Raw genomic sequence first — 19,570 nt, 5'->3', positions numbered from 1 at the left:
AATTTAGAAAATAAAGGAAATGCAAATTAAAAAAAATAAGAGATTTGTAAATTTAAAAATTTAGTTTAATAATTTTAGAATTTAAAATTTTAGAGTACTACAATTTTTATTTTTCTGATTTTTTATTGTATTTTTCAATTCCTCAATTTTTGGACTCTTGGATTTTTTTTAAATCTTGTGACTAAAATGGGGTCGAAGAACTCAAATTTTATGTTTGAAGAAAGAAAATACGATTTTTTTTTGTGTTCGTGATTCGATTATCCGAAGTTCCATACAAACCTTCGGATAATCGAGTCTGGAGTCCAGACTGTATGCTATGCATCTAGTATACCGTAAAAGGAAAAAAAAACTTTAAATCATCAAACACTTGTTTTATTCAAGACAACGAAAAGTCGGTGCGAAATTAGTCCGGGATAATAATGCTTGGCAGAACCCGGTATGAAATGTAGCTTCACTGGGAACTGAAATTTATTCTATTACACATTGGTTTACATTTTAGTACTGTCTCTAGAATATGTCCAGATTTTTCGCCTTGCTTGAAAATTAAACTTTTAACGCACACCCCAGGCAACCTATCGCGTTCATTCTTGTAGCATCCGTCTATTGCGACTAAAAGAAAGAGCCGAACCTCCCTGACCTAGCCGATTCCTTTATCTTTTCCTGAAAGGAAGAAAAAAAGGGAAATCACTTTCAGTTTGAGGATCACAGGAAGTTAGCAGTGTTTTGGTTCGGCTGGTCCGGGAAAGGGCTCTTTTCTAAAAGTGGCGTTTTGTCTCCTCGACAAATAATTACGATTGTCTTCGTGAGGAGCCTTTTCCACCAGCTTTAAATCGGACGCTTTTTAGTTTCGCACTTTCACACACCAACGCAGCAGCGCACTTTAAATTTAGAACTACAAACTAAACCCCAAACACAACTATACAACGTGCTTATTGATAGTTTTGTCCTGACTGACCAAAACCGAACGGCATCGTCGAGGAGGCGCCGGACGAGGACGCCGCGTTCTGCGTTGGGTCTCCCAGTGCCGACGGATCTTCTACTATGGGCTGCGAGCGGAACTGTTCGGCGGAGAGTCGGGTAAACAGGATTCCAACGCCCTCTATCAGCGCAAGCAAAACTCCCCCAATGATGGCACTGCCAGCCATCGCACCGACGCCGTTACGTGCCGCCAGGATACCTCCGGTCGCCGCGCCACTGATGATCGAGTTCCACGGGTCTTCCTTCTTGCGAAAATGCACCAACGTGCAGTCGATTGTGCTGAACATTCCACCCCAAACTGCAAAGTTTCCGGCGATTATGGGAGAGCGCGCCTTGATTGCCGTGAGACTGCCGACCTGGAGTTTGAAGCGGATTTTTAAGAACGGAATTACCGACTTCCTTTGGGTAAACTCACCATTCGTCTGCTAAATCCGCTGGGCGCATTGCGGAAGCCTTTAATCGCCTGGAACACACCACCGCCTATGCAACCCATCGCGAACGCACCTCCGCAATCGTCCACAATCCGGTACGGGCACGGTTCACGGGCGTATTCCTCCATCGTCAATCACTTCGATTTGTTTCGTAGTTTTTATCTGAAAAATTTCAAGAAATAATTCATTAAATTAAAAATAAAATAAAGGCTTAAAGATAATAATTCTGGTTGATCCTACTAGTAATATGCTTTGTCTCAAAGGTTAAACCATGCATGTCTAAGTGCAAACAGTTTTAATGTGAAACCGCATAAGGCTCAGTTGAAATTAATTTAACAAAACATGTTCATTGTTGCCACCATATCACAATGCAGGCTGGGAAGATAACGACGGCAAGTGCATGAGACAAGACAGTCGTCCAGTGCAATGCTAGCCAGATTTCCGGAATAAATAACAAACGTGGATTTGAATAAAATGCAATCAGTTATTAATTGGACTCATTTTTGTTTCCAGTTCACGGTCAATACTGGCAGATCCATCGCTTTTTTAACTTTTCTTATCAATCCCAGAAACCGGGAGGGAAAGGGATTTTGAAAATGGTATTTGAGTGCAAGTTGTCTTGATTTAGCCGAGACCCGTACATCCGGGTCCGATCTGACAACCGAATTTGCAACAGGAAACCAGTTTAAGGTAAACAAAGTTATGCAACCGCGATCGTCAGCGCCCGTGAAATATTGATAACACTCATTTTAATCCGCTAAATTTAGATGACGAATTCTCAGTGGGTTGCGCACTTCATTATTTGCGAAAAAAAAAACCTAATTTTCAAGGACTTATCAAACCACTCTGATCGAAAGTGATTTGGTCGATTTTTTGCCTACAAAACATCTCAAAACTATACAAATTTGCACTCAGCAGCAGCGCAGTCGCATAATCTTTAAAAGTCACCATTTATTACCGTATAAAATTGTTTTTCGTTCGAATTATGCTGAAATTTCAACCGATCACGTTTGTTACATCAACTTTTTTTCTTTTACTCTTTGCTAACTTCGTTCGTTCGGTCGCCATGCGCGAGGTTTGACAAGTCGACATTAAACAGTGACAGTCGACTTAGCCCATGCAGCAAACTGGAACTGCAGAGCAGTGATGCCAAATTTGTGTGAGTATGTATTCTGGTGAAACTTACTGCATTGATTTGGGATCTGCAGAGCTCAAATCAAATCACAGAGACAAATTGATTATAACAAAATCGTACAAATCCTGGTCTCTCAAATTGTTTTTTGGATAAATTAACAACAGAATGCAATTATTTTTCAATGGTAAATTCAGTTAAGTTTAAACACAACAATAAACAATAATTTACCAGGATTGAAAAATATGTAAAAAAAAACGCTGGCACCATTGCCCGGAATTCGTGGCATCAAAATGCATCATTATTTTTTTTGCATCCGTCCATTTACCACCTGTTGATGAAACCATTGTTAAGTTTAACATTATTTAAAACCATAATCTAAATCATATTAGTTTAAATTATCGCAAAGCTGCAAAATTTCGTGAAACAATGCATATTTTTGCAACAACGACGGCGTTGTTGCTGTTTATGGCAGCCGGCTTTATCGTGCAGGCAAACGTCATTAAAACTATCAATGATGACGAGCTCGTAAAGTTATTCCACAGTCATTCCAACTTGGTGGTTCTATTTTGTAAGTAAAATATCTTTAAAAAAGATATTGGCCTTAATTCGTGAAATAGCCGGGATGGCGTTGTATAACCTAGTTTATGCTAGTTTAGTTCATCGAGAAATACTAAAAAATCAATTGTGGGTTTGGCAAACGCTACATTTCCTACAACATTTTATTTATGCAATCTAGGACTTGAAGTTCACATCCGTGTTAGGGTAGGCTTTTTCGTTGGCCAACTTTATGCATTTTAAGTACTTGACCTTTCCGTTGTTGTTACGAAAGCGCTCATTTTGCTTGCATGATAATTTGGGAGGGCGTAGTCAATCAACTTTAAAAAAAACACGAGATAGTTGAACATGCAAAACAAAACAAACCATCCACGTTAGCAACCCCCGGATATTTTGTGGTCTCTATTGCAAGTTTCTGCTCGAACCTAGGAGACCAAAGGCTTGAATGGTGAGAGCACCCAAACCTAACTGACTATTTTTTTCGCCACCGATTCCACCGGAGCTTGAACATTTTAAATCTTATTTTAATCCCTTCAAAATGTCCATTTAGCCAAACAAAACTGCAATGATTGCGACAAGCTGGAAGCGGTGCTGGCAAACCTCAAACAGGAGGTGAAAGATAACCTGGAAGCGGAAATAGTCAAGCTCAGCGGAAGCCAAATGACACGACTGTACAGTCCGACAAAGGAGCCAGCCGTCGTATTTTTCCGCCACGGCGTACCACTGCTGTACGACGGTCCAATTAATGAGGATGCCCTCATTGGAAAGTTTGTGCAGAACAAGGACCCGAATGTGAAGGAACTGTCCGATGAAAACTTTGAACATTTAACGCAAGCTAGCAGCGGAGCGACCACCGGAGATTGGTTTATCATGTTGTACGTTTCTAGTTCTCGAGTTCTTCGAACATAACCTGATAAGAACTCAAATAAAAATTCACCTTTCAGTTACACCTCCAACTGCGTGGACTGCCAACGCCTGACTGCGGTTTGGGAAGCGGTGTCAGCTGATTTGAAGGCCCGAATGAATGTGGCCAGAATTCAAAAGGATGGAAAGGGAATCGAAACCGCGAAGCGGTTCCGTATTGAAGGTGTTCCGGCATTTATTTTGTAAGTTATGACCATTCTTTTTAAAACAGTTGTCATTGAAAAATAATTTAATTTCAGCCTTCGCCAAGGAAAGTTTTACCGTTATGAAGTTGGAAAGTACGATATAAAATCTTTCGTCAAATTTGCACAAGAATGGTATAAAAATACATCGCCGGAAAGTGTCCCAGTTCCACCGTCACCATTGTGAGTAAACTTCAGTTTCGATTTATAGTAAAAAGCTGATTTCTTTTTACTTTTCTTCACAGCGATCAAATTGTGGACCGATCCGTGTACTATCTGAAGAACTTGCCCGTCTTGGTCGACGAGCTGTATACAAATTATCGCACCTTGTACTACGCGCTGCTGGGATCGTTCATATTCGTAGTTTTGGGATTCACCGCCGCGATTGTGCTGGCTGGTATCACGCGAATGAAAGCTGCTTCCAAAAGCAAGAAAACAAAGGTCAAGAAGGCGAAATAAAGCAGTGTTGGTGAGCAAGGTGAAAGTGCTTCAGATGTTATTGATGTACCAGAAAAAAATAATAAAAATTGATCTTTGCTGCGAAATCAGACGAGAGCGAGGTCACATCAAATGATATTGTTCGTTCGTCTTGAAGGTATTTATTGCAAAATTTTTACTCGGCTAGTTGTTTGAATGACTTAAGGCAATCCTAACTTCTTTTGCACATATCTCCTATCCACTCCGGGATTCGAACTGACGACCTTAAGATTGCGAGTCCAACTGTCAAAAATGTCAAAAAAAAAACTTTTCAACCACAGTTAGGTAAATACTAACTAGCAGAATAGAGAAAACTTTTGGTGCAGAAAAGTACCGGAATGGTCTGCGGCGGGGATTCTGTGCAGAATTGCAGAATTCTGCGATACGGGAATAAACCTAACCCACTGAGAATTTTGGCTCGAGCCTCGACTCGATTCAGGCTCGATTTCGAGCCAGATCGACTCGAGACTCGAGCCAAAATTCTCAGTGGGAAGTTGCATTCTCGGTTGCATTGTTAATTTGATTTTGGTTAACCGCGGTAAATTTTCTTGAAATATTTCGAATTGTCCAACTACACTGGTAAACAGCATTACACTTTTGACAAAGAACTTTGTCCTAAGGGCACTGTCTACGGGTGTCAATCCAAAATTTCGCGAAGCGAAAGTGTAACGAAATTGTGTAGTCTTTTAAACGCTTATATCTTCCACCCCATTCAAGCAATCTTTATGTTCTACCCACCAAACGAAAGGGGATGTCTTAAAGTACAAGTTGACTACCGCATAAAGTTGATAAAACTTTGTTAAAGTACTCAAAAGTTAAGAAGAAAAATAAAAATTCAGACCGGGAAAATCCCGGTCGCTGATTGGTTGAGCGCAACCTTTCCCGAACACATTAATCAGATTCAAGTATCTAGCACTTAGCAAATTTTGCTCTCGGCCACGCTTCGAAAACGTCGAGCCGTCACAGCCAAGCGAGGTTATAAAAGAGCGCCGCGCCGCCGGTCGAAGCTCAAACGAGTCCGAAGCTTCACACGAGGAGGATCGAGAAGCAGCAGCAGCACAGCTGAGCCGCCGAGAGAAAGGAGAGAATTGTTGTGGAAAGAGAGGCAGAGCAGGCGCGGGAGGGAAAATTGCCGGCAACTTGGAGTGTCATCATCGCATAGTTTTATCAGCGTCATAGGATGTTAAAATGGCCCTTTTCAGCGCATACACACAAACGCGGGCTGGGGAGCTTCATTTGTGTGCGCCTGGTTTCTGCCGTGCAACTACCCTCCACGAGTTTGCTCATCCGATCGATCTTGGGGAAAATCTAGAACAAAGATTGTATTTGCAATCAGTCACACCATTAGTTTTCAAAACTTGACTCCAAGATTTCTATATTTCGATTTTAGTGTGGTTTACTACACAAACACACACACGAGCAAATCCACAGTCGATTGCGCTTTCTTGCTACAAATACACTTGCAACGCACTGTTTGGTGCTCTAGGTGGTGTGTAGTATGTGTAAAGAGAATGAATAAAAAGATCGGAACCCAAATTTTCGCGAAGCGAAATCGTTACGTGACGATTTCCCCTCTTCGCAGACTTCCCCTCCTTTTCCTTCACGCTGATTGGTTAAACAAACCTTTCCCGATCATCCTCTCCAAGAGACGTGAGATTGATGTATCTAAAATCACCTCCACTCAAGCTCATAATTTTCTGACAGCCGAGGAGTCAACATCGAGTGGCAGTTGCAGGATCAGAAGGGACAGCAGAAATTTCCCCCGGTCGCAGAAATTTCCCCAGTGGAGAGGTCGCCGAAATGGCTCGGGCCGTCACAGGAACGGGACGGATTGTCGCTGCAGGCCATCAAGGAAGAACTTTAGGGACCGATATGGTCAAGCTGCTGATCTTCACCCGGAAGGCTCCGGTTAACGGCATCAAGAAGGGGTCTCCGTGTTGTTCGAGAACCAGTTCCCTTTGGGTCAAGTTGGTTGTGGTTGCGATAAAGTTTATGGTTTTTGATACTGGACATGAAATTTGACATTTCGGCAGTCGTGACCACAATCCGGAGTGGCCGGAGGCCCCGCGGATGTTCCGATGGGGGGACATTTGCCGAACAATATGGGTATCAAACATCATGGATTTTGATATGGACATGAAATTTAAAATTTCGGCAGTAGTGGCCACAATGCGGAGGCCACGGGGATGTTCCGGTAGGGGGACATTTGCCGAACCATAAGAGTTGAGGCAATATGGGTATAAAACATCATGGATTTTGATATGGACATGAAATTTGAAATTTCGGCAGGAATGGCCACAATCCGGAGTGAAATATAGAATAACTATTTCATAATCAATTAGAACCCTGGAAAGGGCAGTTGTAATGTTTGCTGTTGAAATTTACTTTGCTACCGCCGATTGCTTGCAACAGCCTTGCAAAAACATTTCCGCATCTTGGTAACTTTCGAGTGGTGAGGGAAAGTCCATTGATTTCACCTTGATTTATATTGCAGCTCCATTTGCAATTTCCGTCCCCTTAGTTCGATAGGACGTTGATATTATGTCTTAAAACTATTCACAAAAGAGTTGTCTTGTGTTATTATAAGGGAATCATGGGAAAATTTGGACCGGACATTCTAATCGAAAATTTCAACAATCATCTTGCAAAGTTCTTTGTCATACTGGTCATGTGTAACATAACCACCTGCACCTTTTTTCAGTTCACTTTTACACACTTGTATGGAGTTTTCAGTTCAAGTATGATTACACACTTTCGTTTAATCATACTTGAACTGAAAAATCCCATACAAGTATGTAAAAGTGAACTGAACAGTGTGTAATGTTGATTATCAGTGTATGAAATAATCTACACACCCTTACCAAAAATCATAGGGCTTTTGTTAATCTGATTTGGTTAACCGCGGTGGATTTTCTTGAAATAATTCGAACTGTCAAAAATCCACCAAAGCATCTACCACATTGATCGCACAAAAATCTGTGGTAGAAAAGTATCCACCGGTAGATGCTTTGGTGGATTTTTGACAGTTCGAATTATTTCAAGAAAATCCACCGCGGTTAACCAAATCAAATTAACAAAAGCCCTCATGATTTTTTGAGTTCCAAATCCCACTTTTCGTACGATTTTTTGAGTCCAGGTACTACAACCAAAAAAAAATATTATGGGTTATATGGGTTGAACTGAAAAATTTGACGGACTTTTGTCCGGAGTGCACAGCGGATTACCGCGACGAGACGAGAATCGGTGAAAAAGAAAAACACTCGCGTTAAACTTTAGAAAATAACGTTAGCGAGAAATCGAACCGCACGCGACAACGTTTTGGGCGGGAATGATGTCGTGTAAACGCCGAGGCAACTCAACTGAAGTTTGGTTCAGAAACGGCGGGCCAAGGAGGAGGCATAAAGGTGAACACTGTTACTTTCAACACTCCCCCTCAGTGTGATCCTTCTCACTGATGCTGCTCGAGCCCGAGTAGTTCGCAGAACTCCCGGTGCTTCGTTGGCCCCAACGGTTTCGTCAACACGTCAGCAGTCATCTGGTCGGTTGGGCAATACTCCAGCTTGATCTCATGTACACTTCTTCTTCGAGCGACCCATAAAGATAGGCGGTCTTTATGTCCAGATGTCGCACGGTCATTCCATGCTTCAGCGCCACCGTGAGGAACGTTCGGAAGGTTGCTTGACGTGTGACAGGTGCGAACACGTCCTCCACGTCCACTCCAGATTGCTGCGCATAGCCCTGCGCGACAAGTCTGGTGTCCTCTTCTTTGAGCTCCTCCTTCTTGACGACGAACGGCTTCAGCTGAATCTCCTCATCTGGGTTCTCCGTTGACCACTCCACCGTTGACGTGCCGTTGCCCAGCTCGAGGAATCTGGCATCACGGCTAACGGTGATCTTGTCCGTCTCCACGTCGACGAAACGATACGCTTTTTGTTCGAATGCGTACCCGACGAACACCAACTTTCTTGCCTTACTGTCCAGCTTGCCACGATTGACACCCGGGACATGAACGTACGCTTCGCTGCCGAACACCCGAAGATGTTTCATGTCGGGCTTTCGTCCCCACCAGAGCTCGTAAGGGGTGCCTTGGATCGATCTGGACGGCGTTCTGTTCTGCAGGTACGCGGCCGTGAGCATGGCCTCACCCCAGAACCGCATGTCCAGCACAGCGTCGTTTAGCATACAGGTGGCCATTTCCGTTAACGATCTGTTCTTTCGTTCAGCGACGCCGTTCGACTGCGGGGAATGCGCGGTGGTAAACTGAGGCTTGATCCCTTCCGCCTTGTAGAAGGTGCGGAGTTCACGGTTGTCGTACTCTCCCCCTCCATCCGACCTCACCACCCGCGGCTTGCGGCCAAACAGGTTCTCCACCCAACGGACGTACTCTTTGATCCGATCGGCCGCCTCCGACTTCTGCTTCAGGAGGTAGATGACTGTGAAGCGGCTGTAGTCGTCAATCATCGTCATCACGTACCGATTACCGCTTGGCGTAACGGTTCTCATTGGTCCCCACAGGTCGGTGTGGACGATGTCCAGCACCTTCGACGACTTCCGGTCGATGACCGGTGGAAACGGAAGCCGAGCAGACTTCCCCTCCATACAGCACTCACACGCCAGTCTCAGACCGCAGTCCGTTACCTTCATCCCCGTGGCCAGCTCGTCCTTGACAAGCCGCTCCGCCGCTGCCCAGTCGCGATGACCGAGCCGTCGATGCCACTGGTGCTGGCAGTCTACTTTGTGCCGACGTTCGGCGGCCACCATCGATTCCTCCTCCGCTTGGCGCAGGTAGTAGAGCCCTCCGTGGCGTCCACCCGTGGCGATCACTTTACTGTCACTCACTACCGAACAGCTCACCTTGTCGAACACTACACTGTAGTCTTTGTTGGCCAGTTTCCCGACCGAGATCAGGTTCGTGGAAAGTCCCGGCACGTACTTCACTTCTTGGACATCGAGTTTAACCTTTCTTCCTTCACCGTCGATGCCAAACACTGTTCCGCTGCTCTCTCCCTGGATCTCCGTCTTCTTACCGTCCGCCAGCGTGATATTGCCACCGGCGAACTCACGCAGCGACTCGAAGAACTCCCGGTCGTTGGTCATATGAGCGCTGGCACCACTGTCGATCACCCAGCAGGCAGTTTGCTTCCCTCCGACGGTGAACGCGACGCCCCGCGCATCGTTCTGCGCGGCCTTCGCCTTCGCGCCTCCACCACCGTCTGGCTTGGGCGAACTTCCGTCCTTCTACTGGTCTCCGCCGAGCTTCGGGCAGTTCCCCTTGAAGTGTCCAAGCTGCCCACAGTTGAAGCACTTCGGCGGCTTCTTCCGGTTCTTGCTTTCAGCAGTCCGCATCGCTTTCTCCACCTGGCGAGAACCTCCCTTCCGTTCCTGCTGTCGGCTGTACTCATCTTCCAGCTTTGTCTTGACAATTTCGAGAGAAATGTCATCGTCCGCGAGGCAATCCAGCGCGGTCACGACCCCATCGTACGACGACGGGAGGCTTCGAAGCAGCATGCAGATCAGGGTGTCCGTGTCGAGCGACGTTCCGGCCGCTTCCAGCCGGTCGAAGAGAACCTCGAACTCGCGCAGATGCGCCACAAGGTCGCCGCCATCCGGGAGAATGAGCGCACACATTTTCTTCAGCAGCGAAACACGGACGGAGCGCGTCGCCTGTTCGTGGTGGGCCTTGAGAGCCCCGAAGATGTCCCGCGCGTGAACCTTGCCCTTAATATGCCGCAGTTGGCTGTCCTCCAACGCAACGATCAGATGACATCGCGCCTTCCGGTCCTTCCGGGTCCAGACAGCATCCTGTTGCTCCGCTGCGGGGACTTCTTCCTCGATCACGTCCCACAGCTCTTCCGTGTCCAGCAGCGCTTCCATCCGCAGCTTCCACGAGGACCAGTTGGCCTCGTTCAACCGGGTGATTCCGGTCTTCGGATCGGCCATCTTTACAAGCACTTTTCACTTGAACTTTTGTCTTTTGTTTTCGCGCACTTTCCAACCCGATTCCAACCTCACTTTTTCCCGTGAACCGCGCGCGACTCGGAGCACCAGCGAGTACCCGTGGAATCGTCCTCTTTCACCAAAACTCGTCCACTTCTGGGACCATAACCTGACGGACTTTAGTCCGGAGTGCACAGCGGATTACCGCGATGAGACGAGAATCGGTGATAAAGAAAAACATTCGCGTTAAACTTTAGAAAAGAACGTTTGTTTATTTAGCGAGAAATCGAACCGCACGCGACAACGTTTTGGGCGGGAATGATGTCGTGTAAACGCCGAGGCAACTCAACTGAAGGTTGGTTCAGAAACGGCGGGCCAAGGAGGAGGCATAAAGGTGGTTCTACTTTTCAGCACTCAAATGGGTGCTGAAAAGTTGAACTTTTCAGAATTTGTTTCGAAAAGTAAAATTTTTCAACATTTTTTATTTATTTAAACGATTTATTGACAAAATACATAAAATTTCACTCTGTGTGTTTTTTGGAATTGCAAAAAATGTTGTATGGAACTCGTTGAAAAACTTGATTTTTCAACACTCTACGTATTTATCCAACTCGGTGAACCTCGTTGGATAAATGTACGACTCGTGCTGAAAAAATCCTCTTTTTGCAACTTGTTGCATAAACTACTATAAGGCTTTCTAGTCAGAAATTTACCAACACATTCAAAGTATGTTTACATGACAGCTGGACGTTTGTTTGCATCAGGTTTCCTATCTCTTTCTAGCATTTTTTTTTTGTCAAGCGACTTCTAGCTGGTTTTTTGACTTACTGCCCGACATGTCAGCCAACATACTTCTCAGGGCTGTGACAACTACAGCTCGATCATTGTTTGCATCAGGACACTGTGACGAGGAGTTCGTCATTTTTGAGTTAAATTATATTTTTTTCACTGGGCCTAGAAAGCCTTATTTAAGTTTTTATTCCTATGTCACTAACAGGTTAAATTTCAATCGTCATGCTTCGATGGTTCGCGCCATCTGGTGGAATTATGGAGCTTTTAATCGCGAATATGGTTGAGTGTATCACTGAAAATACGCCACCCTTTTTTTCCAAGTGCCCAAACACTTGAATGATTCAATTAAGCCGCATCTTAGATCTAATTTGTTTGTGTATCAATTTCAATCCAATCCATTATTAAATTCAAGTGTTTTGGCGATTGACTTTTTGGTATTTTTTGACACCTTATTTTCATTCGGGTGGCTCAACAATTACAAGTGTTTTGCTCATGAATTTGCCCCACTGTGTTGAACTATTCAAAGTGATGAGGAAAACACTTGAAATTGATCTTGTTTTGATTTGAAATGCAGGTTCGCGACAGCTTCATGAGACTTTGCTTTGTTTCCTCATTTGAAAGTTTTGGCCGTCCGGTGTGTTCGTTTTTCGCAGACCGCGTGAGTTCGCTGCCGCCATGTTCCAGTCCAGTAAATTGCCTGCCCGGATTGTGACCGTGAAGATGAGCATCGCCACAAGACTGCGTCCTCGGGCTCGGGCTCCGTATGGCCAGCGGAAGGGCTTGGTCTCCCGGATTCCCGGATAGAAGCCAACTTTTGTGATAAAGTTCCTTTCCGAACTATTTGGTGAGTGGAGAGAGAATTTTTGTTGTGGGGTTTTGTTTTGATTTTTGGATTTATTTTGTATGATTCACAGGAAGGATGCAAAAGAGCTGCAGATGCCGTACCAGGAAGCGGTGCCAGTGAGAAGCAAGATTCGGATGCAGGGGCCAAGCTATGCGTCATTCGGATGGTCAAGGCACAGTTTGAGTCGATGGAACCACCGCGGTTCCACCAAAGAGAATTCCGCATCAACAAAAAGATTCTCCAGTGGCCTCCATCTCCGCCGGCACCGGTGCTTCACTCGCCGACGCTGAGGAACCTCCCAGGAAGCAGTGGTGGTGTCGGGACAACCGGATGAAAAAAATTACAAAATTTTTACACACCAAGTTGTTCTTGAAGTTAGAAAATAAAAGCAGCCAAAAAATTTAATTGCGCAACATCTTCTTTATTTTAAAAAAAATCGAAATCCATTTCTTTTACATGCAAACATGCATTGATTATAGAAAGAAAAGCTATAAGGCTTTCTAGGCCCAGTGAAAAAAATATAATTTAACTCAAAAATGACGAACTCCTAGTCACAGTGTCCTGATGCAAACAATGATCGAGCTGTAGCTGTCACAGCCCTGCGAATTATGTTGTCTGACATATCGGGCAGCCAGTCAAAAAAACCAGCTAGAAGTCGCCTGACAAAAAAATTTTTGCTAGAAAGAGATAGGAAACCTGATGCAAACAAACGTCCAGCTGTCATGTAAATATACTTTCAATGTGTTGGTAAATTTGTGACTAGAAAGCCTTATTTAAAACCAATAAATATAATATTGTATTTCATGTGACGCAACACGTCAAATTCAAGTGTTTTGCTATTGAATTGACAGTATATTTTGGTGCCCAAAATTCAAGTGTTTTGCGATTGATATTTGAGTGCTCTGTACAGCAGGGTCAGATCCAAGGTCAGATCATGTGTAGAACCCTTCGATAAACCGTGGGATTTTTGCTCAGTGTAATTACAGATTTTAGCTTGGATTTTAGCATCCTACACTCAAAGTCAGAAGTATCCCTCAAAAGGGTACTTTCAATCCTCAAAAAGGATACTTTCTATCCTTTTTTAAAGTTCACCCGGCGTCACCCCTTTAAAAGGGTATGTCAAATTCAGTACATTTTCGATACCCTTTTAAAGGGTGACGACGGGTGAACTTGAAAAAAGGATACTTTTTACTTTGAGTGTAATGTTTGCACCAGATTCAACAAAATGTCTGGCAACACTGCCTCGTCGCGTTGACAGCTTCGAATCATCATCAGTCAACGCGTGGTTTTGTTTTGCTTTTCGTGCGCGGCGGTCACACGATTTTTCCCGTTCAGCAGCAATTTGATTTTCATCCCCCCTTCAAAACCCGATCAATTTCAGGATGAAAATCAAACCGCACTCCGGAACTCCGGCCAAACCTCCCACAACGCCTGCTGGGACGAGCAAGCGGCCTCCTGCTGCGATCGATTCCAGCCCGGTTAAAAAGTACAGCGATGTAAGTTTGAAAGTTGATTTTGATTGGAAATTTTGGTTCATTGTGATAATTTCGATTTTAGAATGGCCAATCGATGATTGTAAACGGGATGAAGTCGGTGCTGGCGCTGCCAGCTGGCAATTCCCGCGATCTTTACGCCACGCATCCTTCGTTTGTGCGCATTATGGACGCGCAAGCCAACAAGATTCTGCACACAATTTCGGACGTGCTGAAAATGCACGACGTAAAGGGAAATTTCGTGGCTCGGGATCGCGAGGAGAGGTTCGAACTGCTGCAGGAGTTTAACGATACGATACTGGAGCGGATTAACTCCAATTTGGATGAAATCGCGGGGATCAAGAAGAAGCATGAAACCGTGCTGCTGCACAGCGAGATTCAACTTCCGGTTACGCCGCGGCAGAAGGTTAGCGGGTCTTGGAATGAGAGCAGTAACAGTGGGAAGTCACCGGTGGTGCGAGCGACCTTGGTCACGGGTACAAACATTGTGAGGCCGCAAATCAACTTTAAGGTTCCCGTTGATAACTCGGCGTTGAATCCGTTTGTGCCGAAGATTAAGGATAAACCGAATTCGTTGAAGCCGTTGGCGGTCTTGCCAGAGTACGACGAGGCGGGTAACATTGTGAGCTACCTGCATCCGTATGAGTTTGAGCTGGACCGGTTTGAGCCGTCCAAGAAAGCGTTGAAATCTGTCGAGCCCCAAGAACCGTTGGACCTTGAAAGTACGCCGTTGGATTTCATAGACAAGGAAGATCAGGTGGCGCCACTGTTGGAAGAATTGAGACAAGCCAAGGAGCTCGCCATCGATTTGGAACATCACTCGTATCGTACCTTCCAGGGATTTACTTGCTTGATGCAGATCTCCACCCGGACTAAGGACTACATCATTGATACGCTCGCTCTGCGGGAAGAGTTGCACGTGCTGAACGAGGTGTTTACCGACACGAAGGTCGTCAAGGTTCTTCATGGCTCGATCAGCGATATCGAGTGGCTGCAGCGTGATTTGGCCCTTTACGTTGTGAACATGTTCGATACCGGAGAGGCGGCGAAGGTGCTGGAGTTTTCCCGGATAGGATTGCAGTTTCTGTTGAAGCACTACTGCAACATAGAAACGGACAAGGCGTACCAGCTGGCCGATTGGCGAATCCGTCCAATCCCAAAGAACTTCATCGAGTACGCCCGCAAAGACACCCACTATTTGTTGTACATTTACGATCGTATGCGGAACGAGCTCATCGAGAAGGGGGCCAGTTTCCTGCAAACCGTGTACAACAAATCCACCTTCCTGTGCAAGCATCGTTACGAGAAACCGGTCATCAACGAGGACTCCATCATGAACATATACCACCGGTCCAAGCACGTGTTTGACCAGCGCCAGATGTACGCCTTCCGGGAGATCCTCTACTGGAGAGACAAAACTGCACGCTTAGAGGACGAATCCGCCGGCTATGTCCTCCCCCAGCACATGGCCCTGGACATTGCTTCCAAGCTGCCCCGTGAAATGCAGGGCATCATCGCTTGCTGCACGCCGGTTCCGTCCCTCGTCCGGCAGCATCTGCATACGTTGCACGCGATAATCCTGAAAGCCCGAGAAATCCCCCTGAACAAGTCCGTCCCGCAAGGCATCGTGCAGCAAAAGGACACGCGACACAAGATTCAGTCCACGTTCGACATCAACAATCCGCTGTTTTGTCCGCACGACAACAGTCAGGGCCAGGGCCATCTGGAGACGAACTTGCCCACGTTGCTGGACTCGCGCGCTAAGATTGGCGTGTGCGAGACCGTCGTGAAGAAGCTGCTGAAGGAGTGCCCCGATGCGAATGTTTTCGGTCAATCGAAGACCGTGAGTTGATGCGTGTTTTGTTGAGTATTATCACGAACGTCTTCTTTTATTTCAGAGAACACTCGACGAAAAGGGTAGATCTGCCGTCGAGGACAGTTCAGCTGATGAAAGTAGAATGATAAAGTTCATTGAGATGCAGTATCAGAAGAAGGTATATTTCCAAACAGTGAAACATTCTTTCAAAACACTTCTAACTCATTGTTCCCCCCTAGGAAACCGACGGCAACGTTAGTTTGAACACTTCGTTGCATTTGTCATACCGGGATCGCAAGTTCAACACCCCATTCGAGCGTCACATTGAAACGTACCGCAACCGGGCTGCGGACGAACCCGACCCAGAACAGCAGCAAGAACCGCCCGTTGTCAAACAGGAAGCAAGCGACGCACCAGTCAAACCCGAACCCGACTCCCAAGAGGCCAAACAACCGTCGGTTCCATTGAAGGCCCTAAAACGGAAAGAGGACAGTGAGGCTAGAAAGCTCAGCAAGACGGAAACGGGCGAAAAGATTTGCTTCAACAGCTACGAACCACCGCGAAAGAAAGAAAAGTCCGACCGACTGTCCAAGGGAGAATATCCGCTGCAGATTAAACCGCTCGTCACGACCGCGAAAAAAGACAACGAAGATCAAGAAGACGACGAGGAGGACAGTGCTGCTGCTGCGAATCTAAACGATAGTCTGGTTCACGGTAAGAAAAACAAAAACCGGAAAAAGTTCAAAAAAGGACGAGCGGCCAACAAGGAGTTCCGGCAGAGTTCGAACCAACCGGTTGCGTCGTTTGACTATGGCAAGGTGGACTACTCGCGATTCCAGGGCGGATCGAAGCCGCTGCCACAGAAAGGAAAGGGTGGTAGATTTGGCCAGGGTAAAGCTGGCCAGCAGCAAGGTGACGCGAGCAAGGTGGACGGCGGGGAAAGTTCGAGTTCGAACGGGTTGAAGAAAAATCTGCACCCCAACAGTCGCATCGCGAAGGGCATCAAGAGCAACCAGAAGCTCTTCAACTTTGGTGGGAACAATCAGAAAAGAAAATAGCTTAGGTTCATCCTAAACTCATTTGGTATTCTTTTGTGTATAAAAGAAGATTCAAAATAAATATATAAATTTAGAATGATTTATTAAGCAATGAAGTAACGGCTAAATAATACTCACAGTTCCTGACTCGACTCCAAACTGCTGTAAAGCAGGTAAATCTTCTTACTCATTTCCGGTCCGATTCGCCGAATCGACGTCGTTACGGGTCCACCCGCTCGTCGAATGGGAATGTCCGCCAGCAGGTTGGGACCATCGGCTGCGAAACGAAACCCGTCAATCAGCTGGCTCAAGCTCGGATAAACACTGATGATGGCTTCAGCAACTTCCAGCGAAACCGAAGGAATTTTAACCAGCTGGTTCTGGTACAACTGATGCAGTCCGGCACTCCCTTCAACTCGTACGCAACCCTTCTTTTCGTTCCCCAAATAAAGCTGCTCCTGGCAATACTTATCGTACTGCTGCTGTTTGTACGGCAACTCTGCCAAACTTTTCCCCAACTGAGCAACGAAATTCCCAACCTCCTCAGCCGTATCCAGCAGCTGATACGAGCACTTGCTAAACAGCTGTACTTCCGTCAGCGCCGTTTCCGTTTCCTTGCGCCCGACGCAGTTCCTGTTGCTGCGACAGTAGCTGACCAATCCAAAAACAAGCAACGAAACCACCGTGCCCGGATACAGGGTCGTCAGCCGATCAACAAGCGACCGCAGAGTTCCCTCCTTCACGTGCAGCACCAGTTGCTGGCCCGTCATCAAATGAACGATAAATTTTAGCGGAGTAGTTCTGGCGGTAACGGCGCCCTGTACGGTGAGGGTTTGCGTGTTGGCGCGGTAAAATGTGACCACGCGGGGAAACTTTTGCCGTTTGATTTCGTACTTGAGGCTTAAATCGTTCAGCTTAGAAAGAACTTCGGATCCGTGATCGCCTTGCAGGAAGTCGGGATCGATAACCGCGTGCATGAACTGAAATCACATTTTCAGTTGAAAATTCACAATATTTTAATGATTCTAAACATTCAAATAAAGACTACAATTTATTCAAAATTACCTTGTTGCACATCCCTGGCTTCATATTTCTCTGCTGCTCGTTAAAATGGAGCTGTTGCATACGTTCGGTAACATTTTCACAACTTTTACCTTGTTTTGCTGACATTTTTGGGGAAAAATATCCGCTAACTATTTAAATTTTGAAAAGTACAACAGTTACACGACCTGAAACGGTACTCTTTATTTACCAACAAAACTGGCAGAGATGCCAGATTTTTTTTAATTAACCGTTTACCGCGTACCCAAACTCATACAAAATAGTTTCTGTAGCATAATTACGCTTAAGCGTGCACGATTAACGGATGTGAAATCCATTGAGATATCTACGTGCACATGTATTGCGTGTACGTACACCAAAAAGATTGAGGTTAAATTTTGTACTCGCCAGCAAAACAAATGGCGTGCTAGTGTGCGTGAGATCGGCCTTAGATAACTCTATAGAGCTTTATGACGTTTCGCGTACGCACACTAGCGCACCATTTGATTTTGCTGGCCGGACAAAATTTAACCTCACTTTCTTCTCGTGTACGTACACGCAATACATACACACGTATACATATGCTGATTCCTTTTGGTAACGATTATCCCATTCCTTGTAAAGTTATGGAAATCGTCATTAATCAATGATTGCCAACAAGGACGTCAATGACTGTGCCACAAATTTATATAAATTTTGAAGCACAATTGATTTAGATCAAAAATTCTTTCAGTGGCTTCAGAAAGGCAACAACCGGCACATGCTGATTCCTTTTGGTGCTGAAATTCGTTAAATTGAATCTAACGTGAAGACTTCCATCATTGTCATTATATTTCGTTCAAAGATATAAATTTTGCGTCGCTTTCAATATTTTGACAAAATTCCTTCAACAAGTTGTTTAGAACAGTGCCCTACACGTGCTGATTCCTTATGGTAACGATTATCCCATTCCTTGTAAAGTTATGGAAATCGTCATTAATCAATGATTGCGAACTTGGGCGTCAATGATTGTTCCACAAAATTATATACATTTTGAAACACATTTGATTTAGAGCAAAAATTCCTTCAGTGGCTTCAAGAAGGCAACAACCGGCACTTTCTGATTCATTTTGTTGCAGATATTCGTTGAATTGAAATTTATACAAAATATTTTATAGTGCACAATGATGATCAATTTTTCTTCGAAAATGATCAACGGCTTCGCCCTAAGGGTGGATTAAGTAACGTTTTTCAGTTCCTTTTGGGGCCCTGAACAACTCCCCAAAGTTTGGGAACGATTGGTTCAGTCCAGGGGTGCCCAACCTTTTGGCCCTGCCTTATCTGATTTTTCTGAAGCAGTGACGGGCCGGAACTAATATTTGATAAAAGTTGATAAAGTAAACACATTTTTTTTTAATTTTTGATGATTGGGTTCTTTTTAAGTAAATAAATAAAAGATGTATTGTTGCAAATAAGATTCATATATCTTGATTTTAGGAATGAAAAACAAAAATAACTTTCAAAAATGTGTTTATTTGACTTATTTTAATTTTTGTTTGTTAGAAATTGTATAGTTATTGTTTTTGACGATTGTATTTTAATACCTTGATATAATTTTAATATGAAAAAAAAACATTCAAATTTCAATGCTCGTTGCAATTTTTTTTAGTTTGATTTCCTCAACACTTCAATAGAAAAAAAAATCTATGAGACATGATAAAAATTATTCAAACGAAATTTGGATTCGAATATCCTTTACAAAAAACTTTTTACGTTGTTGTGCACCTTTATTAAAATAAATGGTTTTAAAAACACACAAAATTTAAAAAAGTGTAAAAAATATATATTAAATCAAATCGTTATTTTCAAAATTCAAAGTTTATGAAAATATATATTTTGCTCCAAAATTTCTTGACTTATTTTGATACATTTTTTAATATTTTCAAAAT

The 19,570-nt window shown here is 44.6% G+C and overlaps 4 protein-coding genes and 1 long non-coding RNA gene across 6 annotated transcripts; 3 read left to right on the top strand and 2 right to left on the bottom strand.

Moving 5' to 3' along the window:
* Positions 1 to 350: 350 nt before the first annotated feature.
* On the bottom strand, positions 351 to 2,494 carry LOC6035355 (mitochondrial import inner membrane translocase subunit Tim17-B). 2 transcript variants are annotated; one of them, XM_001845514.2, is made up of 4 exons: positions 2,368 to 2,494; positions 1,394 to 1,571; positions 956 to 1,334; positions 351 to 660 (listed from the first exon to the last, which is right to left on the bottom strand). In XM_001845514.2, exons 2-4 carry the CDS (start codon positions 1,535 to 1,537, stop codon positions 638 to 640), a joined length of 546 nt encoding a protein of 181 aa, XP_001845566.1. In that variant the 5' UTR covers positions 1,538 to 1,571; positions 2,368 to 2,494; the 3' UTR covers positions 351 to 637. The 2 variants fall into 2 exon arrangements, with proteins under 2 accessions (XP_001845566.1, XP_038104411.1); XM_038248483.1 differs by having other exon boundaries at positions 351 to 1,334.
* Positions 2,495 to 2,842: 348 nt separating this feature from the next.
* Positions 2,843 to 4,779, top strand: LOC6035354 (thioredoxin domain-containing protein). The gene is made up of 5 exons (XM_038248479.1): positions 2,843 to 3,112; positions 3,650 to 3,974; positions 4,044 to 4,205; positions 4,263 to 4,388; positions 4,451 to 4,779. Exons 1-5 carry the CDS (start codon positions 2,971 to 2,973, stop codon positions 4,662 to 4,664), a joined length of 969 nt encoding a protein of 322 aa, XP_038104407.1. The 5' UTR covers positions 2,843 to 2,970; the 3' UTR covers positions 4,665 to 4,779.
* Positions 4,780 to 11,907: 7,128 nt separating this feature from the next.
* LOC119765162 lies at positions 11,908 to 12,681 on the top strand. The gene is made up of 2 exons (XR_005276532.1): positions 11,908 to 12,255; positions 12,326 to 12,681. It is a non-coding gene; the product is annotated as an uncharacterized LOC119765162 (long non-coding RNA).
* An 831-nt stretch (positions 12,682 to 13,512) lies between these two features.
* Positions 13,513 to 16,717, top strand: LOC6035353 (exosome component 10). Its single transcript, XM_038248453.1, has 4 exons — positions 13,513 to 13,751; positions 13,813 to 15,591; positions 15,647 to 15,742; positions 15,804 to 16,717. The coding sequence occupies exons 1-4, from the start codon at positions 13,638 to 13,640 to the stop codon at positions 16,620 to 16,622; spliced, it is 2,808 nt and encodes a 935-aa protein (XP_038104381.1). The 5' UTR covers positions 13,513 to 13,637; the 3' UTR covers positions 16,623 to 16,717.
* On the bottom strand, positions 16,686 to 17,860 carry LOC6035352 (crossover junction endonuclease EME1). The gene is made up of 2 exons (XM_001845511.2): positions 17,667 to 17,860; positions 16,686 to 17,581 (listed from the first exon to the last, which is right to left on the bottom strand). Exons 1-2 carry the CDS (start codon positions 17,769 to 17,771, stop codon positions 16,736 to 16,738), a joined length of 951 nt encoding a protein of 316 aa, XP_001845563.2. The 5' UTR covers positions 17,772 to 17,860; the 3' UTR covers positions 16,686 to 16,735.
* Positions 17,861 to 19,570: the final 1,710 nt, after the last annotated feature.

The sequence above is a fragment of the Culex quinquefasciatus genome, chromosome 1 (genome assembly GCF_015732765.1).
Source record: "Culex quinquefasciatus strain JHB chromosome 1, VPISU_Cqui_1.0_pri_paternal, whole genome shotgun sequence".
Taxonomy (NCBI): domain Eukaryota; kingdom Metazoa; phylum Arthropoda; class Insecta; order Diptera; family Culicidae; genus Culex; species Culex quinquefasciatus.
This window is presented reverse-complemented; position numbering and strand designations above follow the sequence as displayed.

Bases quoted from the DNA above. Each gene is read 5' to 3' on its own strand.
- LOC6035355 (XM_038248483.1), bottom strand. From the start codon at position 1,537: ATGGAGGAATACGCCCGTGAACCGTGCCCGTACCGGATTGTGGACGAT. The intron at 1,335-1,393 runs GTGAGTTTACCC...TTCAAACTCCAG, and splicing joins GCGGATTTAGCAGACGAATG to GTCGGCAGTCTCACGGCAAT.
- LOC6035354 (XM_038248479.1), top strand. From the start codon at position 2,971: ATGCATATTTTTGCAACAACGACGGCGTTGTTGCTGTTTATGGCAGCC. The intron at 3,113-3,649 runs GTAAGTAAAATA...ATGTCCATTTAG, and splicing joins CAACTTGGTGGTTCTATTTT to CCAAACAAAACTGCAATGAT. The intron at 4,206-4,262 runs GTAAGTTATGAC...ATTTAATTTCAG, and splicing joins GGTGTTCCGGCATTTATTTT to CCTTCGCCAAGGAAAGTTTT.
- LOC6035353 (XM_038248453.1), top strand. From the start codon at position 13,638: ATGAAAATCAAACCGCACTCCGGAACTCCGGCCAAACCTCCCACAACG. The intron at 13,752-13,812 runs GTAAGTTTGAAA...TTTCGATTTTAG, and splicing joins CGGTTAAAAAGTACAGCGAT to AATGGCCAATCGATGATTGT. The intron at 15,592-15,646 runs GTGAGTTGATGC...CTTTTATTTCAG, and splicing joins TTTTCGGTCAATCGAAGACC to AGAACACTCGACGAAAAGGG.
- LOC6035352 (XM_001845511.2), bottom strand. From the start codon at position 17,771: ATGTCAGCAAAACAAGGTAAAAGTTGTGAAAATGTTACCGAACGTATG. The intron at 17,582-17,666 runs GTAATTTTGAAT...ATGTGATTTCAG, and splicing joins AGCCAGGGATGTGCAACAAG to TTCATGCACGCGGTTATCGA.